Source organism: Callithrix jacchus, chromosome 18 (genome assembly GCF_049354715.1).
Source record: "Callithrix jacchus isolate 240 chromosome 18, calJac240_pri, whole genome shotgun sequence".
NCBI classification, from domain to species: Eukaryota; Metazoa; Chordata; class Mammalia; order Primates; family Cebidae; genus Callithrix; species Callithrix jacchus.
The window spans coordinates 31,906,569-31,924,024 of NC_133519.1; the positions used below are offsets into that span (position 1 = coordinate 31,906,569).

The 17,456-nt window shown below is 44.7% G+C and overlaps 1 protein-coding gene and 1 long non-coding RNA gene across 6 annotated transcripts in view; one reads left to right on the top strand and one right to left on the bottom strand.

The window, feature by feature from the left end:
* The window catches only part of PRRX1 (paired related homeobox 1), an 80,764-nt gene extending 64,074 nt beyond the window's left edge, over nt 1-16,690 (bottom strand). For 2 of the 5 annotated variants that reach the window (XM_078356296.1, XM_002760377.8), the window contains exon 1: nt 13,625-14,962. In XM_078356296.1, the coding sequence (XP_078212422.1) occupies nt 13,625-13,865 (241 nt within the window). In that variant the 5' untranslated portion in view covers nt 13,866-14,962. Of the gene's footprint in view, nt 1-13,624; nt 14,963-15,659; nt 15,821-16,499 lie in introns of those variants that run through there. The other 3 variants (XM_078356295.1, XM_008985042.5, XM_035279454.3) reach the window with 2 other exon arrangements.
* Nucleotides 16,691-16,741: 51 nt separating this feature from the next.
* The window catches only part of LOC144580264 (uncharacterized), an 88,598-nt gene continuing 87,883 nt past the window's right edge, over nt 16,742-17,456 (top strand). Inside the window, exon 1 of the long non-coding RNA XR_013529547.1 lies at nt 16,742-16,929. This is a non-coding gene — a long non-coding RNA (uncharacterized LOC144580264). The remainder of the gene's footprint in view (nt 16,930-17,456) is intronic.

Here is a 17,456-nt window from a genome sequence, read left to right on the forward strand (position 1 = left end):
GTGAGCATTATTCATGTACAAAAAAAATAAGTAAACCCACAGAAATCTCAGTGGAGTAGTAAGGTAGTGCAGTTTAAGAGGGAGAATTTAACGTGATGGGGAGAATTTAAAGTGGCTGGCCTCCAGAAATTTACTAGCTATGTCACGTCTGAAATAAGAAGTCTTAACACCTTGTGTCCCAAGCATATGTCATATAGTCTCCATAAAATTCAGAAGCTACATAGAGGGAGGGAATTTTTCTTCTTCAATCCCTGTAAAGTCTGCAGTGATAAATGAAGCAATTTATTATATTTACATAATTTTTATAATATAAATTATTATTATTATTATTTTTTTGAGACGGAGTTTCACTCTTGTTACCCAGGCTGGAGTGCAATGGCGCGATCTCGGCTCACTGCAACCTCCGCCCCCTGGGTTCAGGCAATTCTTCTGCCTCAGCCTCCTGAGTAGCTGGGATTACAGGCACACGCCACCGTGCCCAGCTAATTTTTTGTAATTTTTAGTAGAGACGGGGTTTCACCATGTTGACCAGGATGGTCTCGATCTGCCGACCTCGTGATCCACCCGCCTCAGCCTCCCAAAGTGCTAGGATTACAGGCTTGAGCCACTGTGCCCGGCCAATATAAATTATTATATTTTCAGATGGCATCAATCTTTAATATTGAGTACAATCTTTAATATTGAATAGAATCTTTAATATTGGTGCCGTCCAAAAATATAAAATGATCTCCGTTAATTGTTTCATGCTAAGGGAGGAAGGGTGGCCTAAAGGTGATGACCATAATCTGAGACAAACTCCTGGCTCTATCAGGTACTCATGGTGTGGCCTTATAAGTGTCCCTTAAAGTTATGAGGCATCACTTTCTAACTGTAGATAAAAAACAAATAGACTCAGTGACATGCTGTAGGAGTATGGCTTTTGGAATATGCAAATATTCCTAATTTCAGTGGCACTAAATGGCCTCCAGCATTGATTGGGAAACCACAGTGGACATATATCCATGCCTGGAGTAAACGATATTAGTCAGAGATGCTGCGGGGTGGAAATAATGTAAGTGAAATGCCCAGTACCCTACCATCATTCCCATTGAAGGCTATCAAATAAATGATTAACCTAAAGGCCATTTATAACAACTGATAATAAAACATTTATTTGAGTAGGGCACTAGGCATTTTGCTTACATTATTTCATTATTCCAGACAATAAACCTGTGTGATATATATTAATGTGCTAGTTTCATAGATGAGGAAATTGAGACACAGGGATTTGTCTAAAATCGGTTGGCAAGTATTAATAAATGATAGAACAACAATTTGACACAGAATTTTATGCATCCAAAGTAAAACACATAAAGACACCTAATGTATCTAAGTATAAATTTAAAATTTTTCACATTTTGAGACCTTGCTGTAAATTCAATGAAATGCATTCTTATTTTTGTATTGTTCCTTGACAACTTAATTTAGAAAATTTTCCATTCACTCCCGTATAGTATAATAATGCACATAGATTTAGCCCTTTATTTCTCAAATATTTTCACAAACACAGTCTCTTTCTGGCCTGCTATGTTAGCATGAAGAAGATAGGTGCAGCAGTCACATGCCAATTTTATCATGAAGAACATGAACCTGAGGAATTTAAAAAGGACTGTGCAGCATGGCAATGTGTTATGAAATGGCATGCTACACTCTTCATTCCTAACTCAGTATTATTTTACTAGATAATAATTCATCTAGAGAAATTTGGTTGACATCAAAGACCATAGAATATAATGAAAAATAAATAAAATGGTATCAGAACAGCTCCAAGCCATAGTTTTCCTGTCTGTAAAATGAAAATAATTACTTTTCCCGATCTTATTTCTTAAAATTGGCTTTATAGAGCACAGTAGCATTTGCATATGTTCTTAAAGTTTGTGAAGCAGTTTTATGTTTTTTTCCACTTTATCTTTCATATTAAGAATATTAATTCTTTATGATAAAGTAGGTCATCTTAGTAAACCAGCAGTCTGAGTATATTAATTCTGTTGAAATGATTATATTTCAAGACCTATATAGATTGAATTTCCTGGCCTTCAAGGTAGCTCTGAATCTCCAAATCAAAAAGCCAAAAGCAGTGCAGAAAACAGATATTCTCACCACCCTGAGAAAAAAAAAAAGAATGTTGAGGTAAAGAAAAAAAAAGAGAGGGGGGAGATATAAATTTAAATAGCAGCCCATATACTGTGAGTAAAAACGATCAAACCAGGAAAAATTTCTTCCCTGAGGGAAGCTAAGAACAGACTGTAACAGTCAAATGTGCAGTGATATTTTTTCTATTTCTCTTGTCAGAAGGGATTCAGTCTTTGAAATATGTCTAGCAAAACTGCAGATTTCGGTTCCATGATTAATGAACTAAATTACATTTTATTTCTTAAATGTGTTGAGGATTCATCCTGTGGTCTTCCACTGATCTGGAGGATTAGAGCTGTTGAACAGCACATCTGGTTACAGGCAAAGAGCTCTCTGGGTGGTTCTCTTTCTTTCCTCTCTTAGAAATAGACAACGTGGGGGAATTTCAGAAACTTTTATTAGGCAAGTGTGATTTTTAGTTTTCAAAAATCGTGTTTGCTCTCTCTATTCTCCCTTTCTCATGAGGAGAAGGATTAATTATTAACATATTTAATTCATAATTTTACATTTCTGGTCTATGGGATTTTATATCACTTGTTAATACTTTCCCTAAATAAAATATTTGTATTCATCACGAAAATGTTTTAATGTCCACTTGCTTGGAAACAGTTTTTAAATAGACTTCATAATAATAAAATATGTTGTTTCCCTGAAATTATCACATTTTAAAAAGCTGAGATGCTATCGATGCTCATGTCTGGATAAATGTACTATATTTAATTTTTTAATAAGTGCTTCTTCATTTGTCAAATCGTACTGCCATTCCTGAAAGATGTCACTATCTTACCTATACCTCTAAAAGGCATAAAGAAATAAATGTAATTTTCTTCCTTCTTTCTTTTAAAAAGCATGTATGATCCTTAAGACATTTAATTTTAACAATTCAAGATTCAGGGACCGGGAGTAATAGAAAATTTTTAGTGTGGTAGAAAACTTCCCTCCCTGACCACTAATTCTGTGAGCTCTTCCTTACCAAATCATGTGAAAATTGATTTTTGGAGCAGTAATTCTCTAACTGTGGTCTAGGAACGTCCTTTAGGTATTGTGTAGGCTTTTCCAATTTCAAAAAAAGACATATGCTCATGCTTAGGGAAGGTTCCCAGCTAGAACAAGCAGAAAAGAAAAAGAAACTGTTTACTCTGAAGGACTTCACTGCTGGAAAATATACCCATCAGAACTTGAGAAAGCTGGGAATTAACTGATACAGCTTCCACCATCCTTGGAGAACTGTTGTTCGTGTTGGGCGTGCTTATCTGTTTAATTTTTCTGATCAGAGCAAGTGGGTTAAATGCTTATGCATTTTTTTTAATTTTAGAGAAATACAGTCTTTGAAAATGGGGTTAAAAAATTTCTCCACTGAGTAAAGAAAAATCAATAGTTAAGAATGTTAATGCAATATGATGCCAACTGCGTAAAAAGTTTACAAGAAAATATTTTAACACCAAAATACTAAGTGTATCTACCTCGGAGTGGTGATACATTGGTGTCTTGACATTCCCGTTTGAATTTTTAAATGTACCATTGTACATTTTCAAAAATGAATATGTATTACACTTTGGTATCACTGATAATTTTAAAAATCACTTGCAGCTAATGATTACAAAAACAGAGGTGGGGAGGAGGAGAGAAAAAAAGGATTACAAAAACAGTAGAAGTGCATTGTACAAAAATAAATCTATTTGCTTACTACAGTGGTGCTATATACTGTGGAATATGCCTTTTCCCAAAAGTCTCTAAATCTTAAAAAAAAAAAAACTAGATAATCTTAAAATATTTAGAAAATAACTGAGCACTACTGTGGAGCCACTGACTGATATTTCCGTAGTAAGTCTTCAGAAAAGAGATTCGTGTGGTCTGGAATAAAGCAGTCAGCGAAGGATTCCCGAGGAGGTGTGATGGGAGCAGAACCTTGGAAGACAGCATGGAAAGCTTTGCAAAAACGAGGCACAGAGCGAGAACACTTTGCATCAGAAGTCAGAGAAGCAGAAAAGAGACCAGAGCACATGAAAGGAGACTAGAGCACATAGATTTAGTATACTAGCCTAGCTAGATACTAGGGAACAACAGGAAAAGAAAGAAAGAGAGAGAGAGAGAGAGAAAGTATCAGGCAGGCTGCTAGAGCAGGGATGGGAAGGTAGACTATCAAATGTCAGTTTTAAAAAACAAGATAAACAATTCAGTTTTGATGTAAAGAATGAAAAGTGATTGTGAGTTGTAAAAAAAGAACATGACATGATTTTTGTAATGTATTTGTAGAAAAATACACTAGCATTTGTCATTTGGAAATTCAACAAATATTCTTTAGGGATCTATTATATCCAGTCTTTGTCACCAATAAAGCAAGGACAAGAGTTTCCACAGGCTAGGAGGGTGGTTCAGCAGGGCAGGTGAGCCAGGATAGAGATTTAAATAGATGAATTTAAGTGATTTTAGAAGGTAACCTTGCTGGGATCTGAGGATGGATGGAACAGAATTGTAAAGGAAAAAGAGTCAAGGATGAGTCTGAAGTGCCTGAGTCTTGCACCCACATGTTACCATATAGGAAAACAGAGAAGCTGTAAGTGGACCAGATTGGGTAAAGAGAACTCATTAGTTCCATGTTTTGTTGATTTTGAGGTCGAAGCCCGTTTATGATGAAGTTCAAATGGAAATGTCAAAAAAGTGGCTGCAGATATGGATTGGAGCTCCAATGGAGGGTCTTGAAGCTATCCACTGGGAGTGATTAGCATATAGATGGCTATTAAAATGGTGAGTCTAAAAGATACCTCCTAGGCAAAAGGTATAAAATGGGAAGGGGAGGGTAAAGTGGCTTATACTTAGGCTGGATTAGAAAGGTGTTCCACCAAGAATGGAGAGCTCATTCTCTCACTTGGTAAGCATTACCTGAACACAGACAACAGTTTAGCAACTGTCCCAGTCGTATATGACTGTTGGAATCCAGACCAGTATTTAGGGAAGCAGCACTGGTAGAAAATGGAAAGTCACAATATACATAATTATTTAATGTTATTTCCCAGTCTGAATTAATGGTGATTTGTGAAAATGCCCAGGTATAAAGGTTTACATTCAATACCGACTTCCATGGGGATTTTCAACTTCATATATTTATGAGTTACCTGAAAATAAAACAGAAAGATATCCGGTCCCCCAAACCTCAATCCCCAAGAAGTCTCTAACTTGGCTACTATAAAATGAATTGGCAGAGAAGAAAGATACCTGGTATATTACATATAATTGAGCTCAACAGCCTTCTTGTTTTCTAAGGATCCTAGAAAACAGCATTTAGGAGACCTCTGTGGCCTCTAGATGTCAGTTTTCTCTGCAAAACAGATTTTCAGCAAACTGTTGAAGCAGAGAGAGTACCCAAAAAGGGGGAGTAGACAAGGACAGGAGGCTGGGGGGGGGGCTTTCACCACCCTCCGGGTCCAACCCAAATCCATCAATCCCTTTGCAGACTAACACTAAATTTGCGTGGAAAATAACAAAAGAAAGTTGAGAAAATGTGGTTCTCTGTAGATATCGGAGGTGTTGGCTACATCTAACACTTTGCCCATAGTCAAGCTGATTGAACTTAGCACATCCTGGCTCAAATTTTGATTGAGTTGGGCTCCTTGGCCTTTAAATTGTATATGTGAATTCTCTTTGAAAAGATTTGGCCTCCCTGTATATATGTAGAGTACTGGGAGCACCAATCTGTTTTTATGCTTATGTATAACTACACCACTTTCCAGTGCTCATAGGTCCTTGAAAATACAATGACATGACTGATGATGAGAAATTAAGTGAATGGGGTGAATGTTCCCATTCTCAGACAAACGTTTGCGGGAAAGCAATTTCCCTTACGGTTCTGGCCTTGTGCCTCTGTTTCTAGTGAACACCTCAGCTCAGATGATCTTGGAAGATCATATTAACCATCTTCTATGCTATGAAGGCAAAATATTCATTCTTCCAGTTTGTTACTCCCACCGTTGCCTAGATTTGTTGACCCCCCGATGTCAGGGTGTGGTAAGAAGTTGAAAATCCCTAAATGTATGGAATGGGTTAAGAATTTATCCTCATCTGTCCTGTGGGTCTCTTGAAACTCTTGTTTGAAAAGGGAGGATCAGTGGTGGCCAGGAGTCACATTTGCAGAATGGAAATGGCTTTAGGTACCCAAGTTGCAGGCTCACACAAGACTCAGGGAAGTTATTGTTCTTTTCTGAGGAGGAAAGGTTACCCTGATCCCAGGGCCTAAAACTCTATAGTGCCAGGTCTTCTCTGTGTATTAACACTGCGCACTGTGAGGGCTTTTGTGGCAGTTTTCTCAACATCTCACTAATACCAGCCAGGTCTCCATTGCTCAGATCAGCCCCTCTTTCTTTAAATGCCTCAAGTGTGTATGCAGAAAAGTCCAACCAGCTTCATGGGGACAAACCCTCTCCTCCTCCATGGAACCCAGGTACCAGTCCTATCACCTACCAATTCCATCCACGGTCATCTGGCCCCCTCCCCTCATGCTTACCTTGGAACCTAGACCACCCTCATTTCGAAGGAGGAGAGGCAGGCAGCCAGCGCGCCTGCCAGCTATCTACATGTTTCCATTAAGATGCAAGTGTGTGTGCAGCTTACATTCATATAGTCCCTGAAGTGTCTTCAAGCTATTATTTCCCACGTCTTGTTACTTGTGTTCAAGAGACTCTCTCTCCTGCAGGAGCCCAAAGATTTTTGAAGGCAGAATAGGTCCCCGCACCGCCTGGGAGGAGCGCGCCCCCTTTCGGGGAAAGAAGGCAAGGAGGAACGCGTCTGGCGAGGCTCGCTGCTCATTCCCCACGCATAAAGCGGCGCCCAGCTTGGTGCAGCAGGGAGAACAGCGGAGATGGGGAGGGAGTGTTTGTTTCGTTGCCAAGGCAGAGACCACACCATTATAACCAAAGATACTGTGGCTTCTGTTTTCAACGTTAAAATTCTTCATTGAATTAATTACTCTTCCACTCATTCCACACCCTCAATCCCCAGCAAAGGTGAGATCCAGAAAGAGCCTCCTGTTCCGACCCCATGTCAACTTTATTATTGCAACTGGGTTTCGGTATATTCTCTCCCTGTCCGTTAAGAAAGTTTCATATCACTTCACAGTAACTCCGTGAAAGTAAACAAAATGGGAACAGAACCTGTCCTTGCCCTTTCTCATAACTCGGATCTTGGAAATTCAAATTAATACACTAATTTCAGATTTATCCCTAAGAGAGCTGAGCCTGGGGGGATCGATAATGGTAGAAATAGCCCCAAAGTTCTCAGAAATTACAGCGTCTTCATTACGTGGCACAGCTAAGGGACTGGGACATCCAGTACCCGACGAATGTATTCTGGGCATAACTCAGACCCTTATTCCTATATTTGAGAACCACAGGAACAGAAGAATCCCCAAGATTCTGGTTGTCCTCAGATTCCTCTAACTTACTTGTGTATCTGATTGATTTATTCTGACATGTTTTCTTTATTTTCTTTCATAACATTTCCTTAACCAACCACCATTTGTGCCTTTATTCCCCTCCCTTACACTAATGTGGCCCTGAAATCGTCTCCCCAGATATTTTTTCATCAAGAAAAGTAGTCCCAGAGCAAGTGAAATATGGTATTTTTTTAAGTCTTAAAATCAATACCCCATAATTGTCTGGATGAGTACTTCCTTGAACCCGCCACAGTAAATTAGAAAAATCACAACATAATTTACTAATATTCAGTCCACAGTGGAGAGGTATTACTCAAGAACTTCTACAGCTGAAAAACAAACCTACCGACGCTGAACCACTGATGACTATTTCTCTACAATGTAGCTCCTAATTTATTGATTTTACAATAAACAGCATTTGGAGAAAAGGGGACATTGCAGCCATTTGTTGATATTATTATTAGTGTTTGAGACTATTGGGTTTTGAGTCTTAGCCTGCTCACCAAGCCATTTGATTTTAAAGGAATCCAAATTCTTTTAAGTGGATACATAACACTGTTGACATATGCATCCTCTTTATTAATATATTGTTGTAAAGGGAGTAAAAGGGCATCCAAACGATGGGACTGGTACTCAGAAGGCATCAAAGTAAAACAGAATTGGACAAAGGGCGCCCAATCAGATGACAATGGTGTGCACCCATAGGCAGCTCTCTAAATGTTTGGACAGGAAGAGTTGGCCCCTTACCCAAATATTGCCGGTAAAGTTTTATTTGTAGTTCTAAGGAATACTTTAAGGATCCTGTTAATTAAACTTACAAAGGCTTGAGTAGAGAATGCCAAGCCCCCACGTTTTACTTTTTCTTTGAGAGGATATTCTGACCCCTAAAACACTTCCACCACCTGTAGAAAAATAAGCGAAATGCAATCTCCTCTACAAACACCACTCTTGATCTTAAAAAGTTGTTCCTCATATTGCTTCCTCTAAAGAGGAAATAAATATATGCATATTCCCAGAGCGGTTGAAAGTGGGCCCGGCCCTGGAACTGGAGGCGTGCTGGAGGTCGCAACGCAGGCACAGGCAGGCACAGACCTTTGGGACAACCCAGTACCTGCTGCCCTCGCGCTTCCGCCAAGGAGGAAGGTTTTCCAGGAGTTAGGGGTCTGCGTTGGTGGTGTGGTAGGCTGATGGATGGAGAGGAAAACAGTGTGTAGGAGACGGATTGTAAAAGAAACATGCCTTTTAAGATAAACAATCAAATTGGTTTAGAGATTGTCATCGTTGAAAATCTACAGGTTGTTACTTCGTGGGAAAGGTTCCTGGCTGGGAGAGGCAATCAAAGCTGGGTCGGTGGAATAGGTGCTGCTGAATTGAATTTGTTTTTTTGTTTTGTTTTTTTGCAGGGGGTGTTGGGGGGTTAAGGTGACGTCTTGTTGATTTGGAGATGATTTATTCCCTCGTGTTGTAAAATCTAAAATGACAGTCCTGGGAAGAGGAAAGAACTATAGGGACCCGTGGGACCCATGGCTGTCTGTCTGAAGCCCTGGCGCTCTGACCTGAGCGCACCGGGGTTAGGTCTTTCAGACAAAACGCGGGACTGCGCGACGTCTAACACTCGGGAGAGGCGCTCCGAAGCACGGAGGAGGTGGAAATTCACTGCATTCCAGAGTTGGGGGATCTGGAGCCCCAGTGAGTACTGGCAGCCTAGGGCTTCGTACTTCACTGGCCTATCACCCCACACTTCAAATTCCCAAGTCGTTCTTCACCCAAAAGCGGGTAGGAGTCACTGGACTATCAATTTCTCCAAAATTCCAAGAGAAAGAGATCACCCGGGCCCCTACCTCTGCATGTAAAATAAACCGAAATCACCACCTCTTGGCAGGCCTTGACTTTCGGCTTTGGGGATTCACTGATGCACCTTGATCCTGTATTTCACCTCCTCCTCTAAAGAGAAATGTTTCCAGGCTAACCTTAAAACGATATATTTCATTGCCTCCCCTCTTCAACGAGATAACTGAAGCCCAAATTTCCTGCCAACACAGGCTCCAGAGTCCCAGGGTGGTGCTGAGTAAGAAAATTTCTGGCGCAAGGATTATTGCAAACGCTGCGACTCTAGGGGTTGATATTATCGTGACGCGAATTCCAACTTGGGAGCGCCCGAGAAAATGTTCCCGCTCTCCCGGGCGTTCCTCTGGCGAAGAGAAGTTGGCCGGGCAAGGTCCCCGGAGAGTGTGACTGGTGGATTGGGCAGGCAATTCCTTCTCGCTGCGTTTACACCTCTCCCTTTGTGACAAATCGATTTCCCGCGCTGCTGTTCTGCATTTGCATCCCGCCGGGGCCCGGGAGCCAGCTGCGCGCGGTATACACTTAGCACCGGCTTGTGAATGTGTCGTGTGTGCGCGCGCGTGTCTAATTGACTTTCCGTCTACCTTTTTATGACTACATGTGTTTCCAACAAAAAGGTCTTATTAGGACAATCTGGTTTCACTAATTTAGAGGTTGGGAACGTGGAAGGCAGCCCCCCCCTTTTTTTTAAGAGTTTGCAGAAGTTCAGATTAAGAAATGACAGCGGGATGCACTGTCCTCATTGGAGTAGGTCTGCCTATTTTTATGACCCGTTCCTCTTTCCTCTCCCTGATTACCCACGTTCGGCCACCACCCCCAGTCACACTCCACACTATCCCTTTAGCCACTGGATTCCAAACAGTGCTAAAGAACTATTTCTTTGAACACTTAATATATTTGAGTCCAGAAACCGGAGAATTTACTAGTCTGGGAGACTCAGTAAAAAGGGAAAGAAAGCATTCCTCAGAGAGGACAGTGTAGTGAATATCAACCAAGGTAAGGGTGGGGACAGAATTGCTGATGGTGACTGGGGTGGGGAGGGTCAGGGAGAAGCCCTCACTTTAGACAATACCTAGTTCCTTCTAGCTCTATTAGGCCCAGGTTGTAATTAGAAATTTTGCAATATTAAAAATCCAATATTGAAGGTGTAAGTGGAGTTTCTTTTGCTAATTTCAACTGAAGAGAAAATTTAGAAAGGTCAAGGACTGTTTCTATATAGCTAAAGGAATCAAATGCTTCTTTTTAATGTGCTCTGTCTCTCCGAAGAAGACAATCGTTTCCCACTAGACTAGATTTCCAGCGGGGTGCAAAGAGCGCTAGACTCCTGGTTCCATCGCTGAGTTTCTTAGAGGATGGGGGAGAGTCTGCTCTAGCCATCCTTTACCATGACACTCCCCTCTTCCTTGATTCACAGTCTGAGCTTCATTGTCATTGCAGGCTGGAGGCCAAGCGGTCCTGACTTCCAGGTGGCTCACAACAGCTTTCTTGGTGACTCTTGTTGGGAGCCCAAGAACTAGGGATTAGGGTTCCCCGGACGCTTGCTTCCGTTAAGATTCAGGCTCTCCCATTCTCATCCCAGTGGAGAAAAAAAAGATAGAGGAAAGCGCTTATAAAAGCAAAGAACTATTTGTTAGAACACTACCCTCATCTCTCTGGGAAGCAAGGCCTGGTGTGTGTGTCTGTGTGTGTGTGTGTGTGTGTGTGTGCATGCATGCGTGTCTCAGCTACTTTCATAGCTCCAGGTGCCTGTCACATCGTCCCCATCACCTCACTCTGCCTTCTGCGGCCTCCTCCCAAAACTGTCTCTTGGTCATGCTTCCGATGAGCATCCTCTTTCTGAGCATCAGTTTCCTTTCAGGGTCCTCTCCCCACAAGGCCTCTCTAGTCATTGTAACTCTGAGATGGCCCCTAGTATCACGAGTATCACGTGGGCGAGTTTTAGAGTCTCCCCTTTTCCCAGGACACACAGTCCCCAACTCTGCCTGCAATCCTGAGCTTGTCCTTGAGCACCCCTGCAGAGGCCACATGCTCCTCTGGGCCTCCGCGGTGCCTCCTAATCTGCTCTGGGGCGCTCCACAGCTGGCTTCCTCTGGCCAATCCCGCTCCATACCCACTCTAAGGCCATGACAAATCCCTAAATCCCGACCTCCCTTCTCATGGTGTCCACTCAGAGCCAAACAATCGGTATAATTTGCACCCCTCTTCCTCCGCAGTATCCGAGGGCCACCAGAGCTGGGTTGGTCCCCAGGCTGGCTGAGGCGGCTGGCCTTAGCCTTGCTTTTCTCATCCTCCTGCCTCATCATAGGGCAAAGCAATGTCTAGTCTCTCCTGCCCCACTCTGGTCTTCTAAGCAGAAGTTTCTTCGTGGCCCTGTTTTCTGTTTGAGTCCAATCTCTAGTGTTCGAACAGTGGTAAATGTCGCAATTAATAAGTAGTCCTGGCAAAACAGAAATGACCTGATGTGCAGAATTGACGAAGCTGGGGTCTACATGGAATGCTAGTCTCCTTACTCTTTTAGTTTTTCATTTTCCGTAGTAAAACGTTTAAAAACAACCATACTATTTCTCAGTGCATTTTGTTATAGCTAAGAGTGCTCATGCAAACACTTAACTCACGCTGCGGTGTGGGCAGCAGAAGCAGCCCCTCTAGCACCAAAACGCTAAACAGAACATCTCTGCCTCTGCACCTAGCCCTTTATGTGGAACCTGGGGGCACCCGATTCTTCATTCCTCGGAGTTGGCCACTTTTCTCTGGTGTCCAGGCCAGACTTCCTCATCCAGCTTCTGCAGCCCTTTGCTAGTGCAGTGGGCGGATCAGCCCTAGGCCTCTTTTGGCTAAAAACACCGAGAGGCACCCAGGCCAGTAAGGAAGCAGGGTGACGACTGGCGCCTTGAGCACGCCATAGGCTCTCTCTGCGGCTTGCTTTAGCGTGGGCCTTGGGGCCACCACTATGCCCAGGCCCTGTTTTCAATTGTTTCTATGTTCAGTTTGATTTGTATGTCTATTTTACGAAGGTCTGAAATAGGCAATGTTTTGTGAAAATCACAGAATGCTGGCGAGCCCCCTGGTTCCACGGTTTCCAAATTTTAAGACAAAATGGTATCCAGCAACTACTGACATCGAAAGCGATCAGCCTCATTTGAGAACTTACAGCTAAGTTCAGACTCTTGCAACCTCAAGAAGAGGGAGTATCTCTGCGTGTCTGGCACATGTCACCTGGGATGAACTGGGTGACCCGACTGTTACAGACTCGGGAACATGGGCATACAATTGCCCTCTCTTTTTAAGGAACCATTACTAAAGCAAAGCGAGATTTTCAGGGGCGTGAGGCTGGTCGTGAGGATGGGGAAGTACTTTTCCAGACGTTTCAGAAGCAATAGGGATTGCTCCTCGAAGGTGACACTGGCCTCAGCACTGAAGCCGCGCCTCCAGGATGCAGCTCGCCTGTGCGGGATCACGCGGGGCTGGATCTCAGGTTTCACCCGTAAAGGACATTCCCTTTGCTTGGCCTGAGTTTGCCCGAGTCAGCCGGGCTTTTGACTCTGCCAGTCTCAAACCCATTTGCGGTGGAGGCGACAGCAGGGGGCAGAGAGCAGCTCCAGCGTCTCGGGCAGGGCGTTCTTTCGCGGCCTCCCTGTTGCGCCCGGCCTTCTGTGCCCGCGTGGAGTGTGCAGCCTGAGCAGCACCAGTCCTGCTGCCTGTGTCTGGTGCCCTCCCTCAATCCGTCATACGCTGCCTGACAGAAGTCCTTTCAACCCGACTCAGCATCCTTAACCCGCTGCTTTCCCAAACAGCGATGGCTCTCTGAGTTTGCGCCCAGCTAAGACCTTTTTTCCCAGCCCTGCCCCGCCGCTCCGCTGCGGGATGAACCGAACCCGAGCCTGGCTGAAGTAAAGAGAGTTCGCGGCGGACAGAGTCCCTGTCTCCGACCTCAGGGCCTTGGAGTGTCCCCGGGCCTCGGAGCCTCTCTCTAGCTTCCTCCTTGGTTATGCCCTCGGCCGAGACCGGCTTTTCACATCTGGTTTCCTCTGTGACTGGCCCTTCCTTTGAAGTCTCCCACCACCTCTCCTAGTCCCAGGACTTTCTCTTTCTGGCCCCGGACGGGCCCGCGCTGCCCTACCCCGGTCCCCGCCCTCTGTCCCGGGCACACACCCCCGTGGGCATGCGCCCCTCACTCACTGTCCTGCTGCGGGGTGTCGCTGCCGCTGGTGAGTCCCGGCGACTCCAGCAGGCTCCGGCCAGCCTCGCCCACGTTCTCGTCTGCCTGTGCCGCCACCATGTCCCCGGCTTCCTCCAGGTCTAGCAGGTGACTGACGGAGAAGTTCTTTTTCGCCTGCAGGGTGTCGAGGTTGCCCGGGCTGTCCAAGCGGCCGCCCAGCGCCGGTTGCCGCTCCAGAACGTGCCCGTAGCTGGAGGTCATGGTCTCCCCCACCGATCCCACCCACCCCCCTCTTCCCGCTCGAATCAACACCAAACGCTGTGGGCGCGAGGGGGGAGAGGAGCCGAGTGGGGAAGAAAGAGGGGGGCAGTGGAGAGAGAGAGAGAGAGAGAGAGAGAGAGAGAGAGAGAGAGAGAGAGAGAGAGAGAGGAAGAGGGAGGGAAAGAGAGGAAGGCCAAAAAAAAAAAAGTGGAAAAGAGGGCGGGGGACCCCCTTCTGTAGAGCAGAGCGTTCTGCACCAGCCGCCTTCCGCAGCCTTGGTTGCTTTCCTGAGGCCAAGTCCGGCGCGGTCCAAAGAGATAATCCACACCAAAATACAATATTAAAAAGTCACCCTATGTTCAAGTCAGGAGAAAAAAAATCCCTTCCAACTCTCCAAAAGCGTCCACAAGCACAGACTAAAAATAATAATAAGGGGGAGAAAGGAAAGCGGAGGCCAGCAGGGCGGGGGAGTTAGGCAAACAGAAGAAGAGAGAAGAAGGGGTGGGTGAGAAGAATCAAAGTGAAGGGTTTTTTTTAAAGGTTAAAAAAGTTATTCCCAGGCAAGAGTTCAAGCACCAACAGAAGAAGGCTTGTTCCAGCTTTAAAACATCTTCAAGAAAACGTGTTTCCCCCTCTCTGCACTCCTGTGGATTCTCAGGAGTGACTAAAGTTTCAGGAGGAGAGGGTGATGTCTTGCAGATGTATTAGAGAGCAGGATTCTCACTTTACTTTTTGTAAGGAGAAAAAAAAAAAAAAATTAAGAATTAAAAAAAAATTGGGGCTTCAAGAGTCCGACGGAGGGTGCTGGTGGGTTCCCCCCTTTCCCTTCTCTCTCTCCCCCTCTTCTTGCTGGGCTCCTTTTTCCTTCTCAGTTGGATCAAGAAGCTCTCTGGCACATCAAAAGGCACAAACTGGCATGCAGAGGAGGCTTTGTAGGGAATACAAGAAAATTGGAGACCCCTGGGAGGGCAGATCTCGACTTAATAGGAGCCTGTAATTACGTGGCAAAGCCTTTGTGCCGTGCCTGACGTTTCACAGACCCCCTTTCTCCATCACAATCTCCTTCTTCCTCCTTTCCCTGGGACCAAAAACAGTCTGATTAAGAAACCCCCCTTTGCCAACCTCAGAGCGGGAGAGAAAGGGAGAGGGAGGGAGCAAGAGAGAGGGAGGGATAGAGAAAGAGAGGGAGGGAGAGAGAAAGAGGGGAGGAGGAAGAAATGAGAGAGAGAAGAGAGCAAGAGAGCCCCTTTGGGTTTCTAAAGGTCTAATTATCATTCTCCTGCAATAATATCGGGGAGAAAAGACAAACTGAAACTCAGTCACTTCAAACGTGCTGATTATTTTGCTTCGGCATTAACTCCTCCAGATTTGTTTAAGATCCTGCTGGAAAATCTCATTTGCATGTTTTGATAACAGCTGTGGGGAAATTGGAAAAAATCCACCACTATCACAATCAAATTTTCTTCTTCTGCCTTCCCCCACGACCTTTTAAAAAAAAGATTTTCTGCTGTTTTAACAGTTTTGGGGTGAGTACAGGGAGAAATTAAGGCTATTTTTGGTTCTGTAGAGGGAGCCTATTAAATAATGTAATAAAATAACAAGAGGGATAGTAATGGGAGGCTCTCTCACTCCTCTCGCAAAGACTAAAGGCAGGTTGGGGAGATCTAGAGGGCATCGAATTTATTTGAGGCTTTCCCCGCCATTAGAAATACCAGGGCTAGGGCAATGAGAAATGTACTTGTTTATTAAGCTGGAGGAAAGGACTCCAGAAATATATTATAATCTTTTCCCTACCCCCGCCAACTTTGTAACCTCTGTGGTACCGCCAAGGTTGCTTCCCCAGGCGAGGACGCAAAACCCAGAGGGTCCCGCTGCGCAGATTCCTTGGAGCTGGCTGAAGCACTCCTAGAGGCAGGAGTCGCAGAGGCTTCCGTGCGGTTCAGCGTCCGGCCTGGCTGTGGTAGAGGGAGGACAGAGAGGGGCGGAGGAACCCCCATCTAAGTTTAAGGATAATGCTCTGTCGTCCGTCTGCGGAGCCCTAACTTGACAGAAGACAGAGAGGTGTTGAGCAGTTTTTTCATGAACTGTTGGAATTTGGTAACAGCTTTAATAGTCTCATTAGAAATGAGTTACTATATGACGACTAAGTAAAATATTAAGTGCTTATTTGTGGAGTTTTATGTTCTTTAAACGCGCACATACACACATGTATACACAATCCTCCCTTGATTGCTAGACTTTTTTTTTCGTCCTATAGCCGAGAGGCTCTACTGGAGAGAAAGAAGGGTCCGAGTGTGTGTAAATGGTTTCTGGGCTCCAAACAGCCATAGTTAGCCCAGAACTTCCAGCCCTGATCTGGGAAAAGAACATTTGATGCCATCAAAGGGCTGCAGATTGAAACCAGATGTGCTCCCCTCGGTTCTTTCCACGCATTTAATTAAGGAGCAGGGATGGAGGAGACTTTTTCATCATTAGTCCACCCACTCCCCGCTCCTCTCTGCAGTCCTTCGCCCCCTACCCACTCCCCCCAACCCGCCCCCATTCCCGAGCCACTCGAACCCCCGACCGGGAGCCCGGAGCGCTGCCAGGGCTGCACTGTGCTCCGTGAAGGTCGCTAGATCTCCCCAGCGGTACCGGCTCTAAGCAGTAAACATCTGTCCGCGTCTGAGCCAAGACGAGCGGGACGCCAGTGGGGGGGCGGGCGTGCACGCGGGTGGGCCAGCGCAGAGTGGGAGCCTATGGGTGCCTTCCGTCGGGATTTCCAGCTCAGCTGCCTCCGAGAGCCTAAGCTGAGCGCCGCACGCGCTCGTGTCATCTGCTGTACTGGATGCAATCTAATAGCGTAGAGAGGTTTCCACCGGGCAACCGTTCCACGTGGGCCGTTTCTCCCTTCCCAGCGGTCTGCCCTTGCAGCAGATCAGCCTCCCTCAACCCTCCCTAGAAGTGGAGCAGCTCCTCGCTTCTCCCTCCTTTGGCTTTCTCCATCCTCATTTACACAGTTGCGTTTTAATGTTGCTGTTTGTCCCCTACACGGACAGAACTGCACCTCGTCACAAAGGTCTGGGTAAGGGCTGGGGACTTTTGGCATCCCCAAGACATGATGTTACCCCTAAAGATACAGTGTCCTCGGTCAGTTAGGGAGAGATCGTCCTTCCAAGGAAGTTGCCTTATTCGGGAGAACGGTCAGTATGGTTGGTGAGCGAGGAGTAGCCACAAGGAAGAGAGTTTATAGATGGGCATCCGGAGGCAAACGCAGATGTCTCTGCTGATATTCGAACGCATTTTCTAGAGGGACCAGGCGCTTCTTGAAAATCACCCACTTGTCCCACTTGTCATTCGTGTTAATATCAACCAATCCTACCAATACCGACTAGAGTGCTAACGGTTTCAAGAAAAACACCAGACACGTTTGCTAATTTATCGATTCTCTCTCTCTCTCTCTCTCTATATATATATATATATATACATATATATACATACATATACACATATATATATGTATATATATGTATATGTATGTATATATATACATATATATATATGTATATGTATATATATATTTCCATGTGCGATATTTTCCCCAAATGTCTT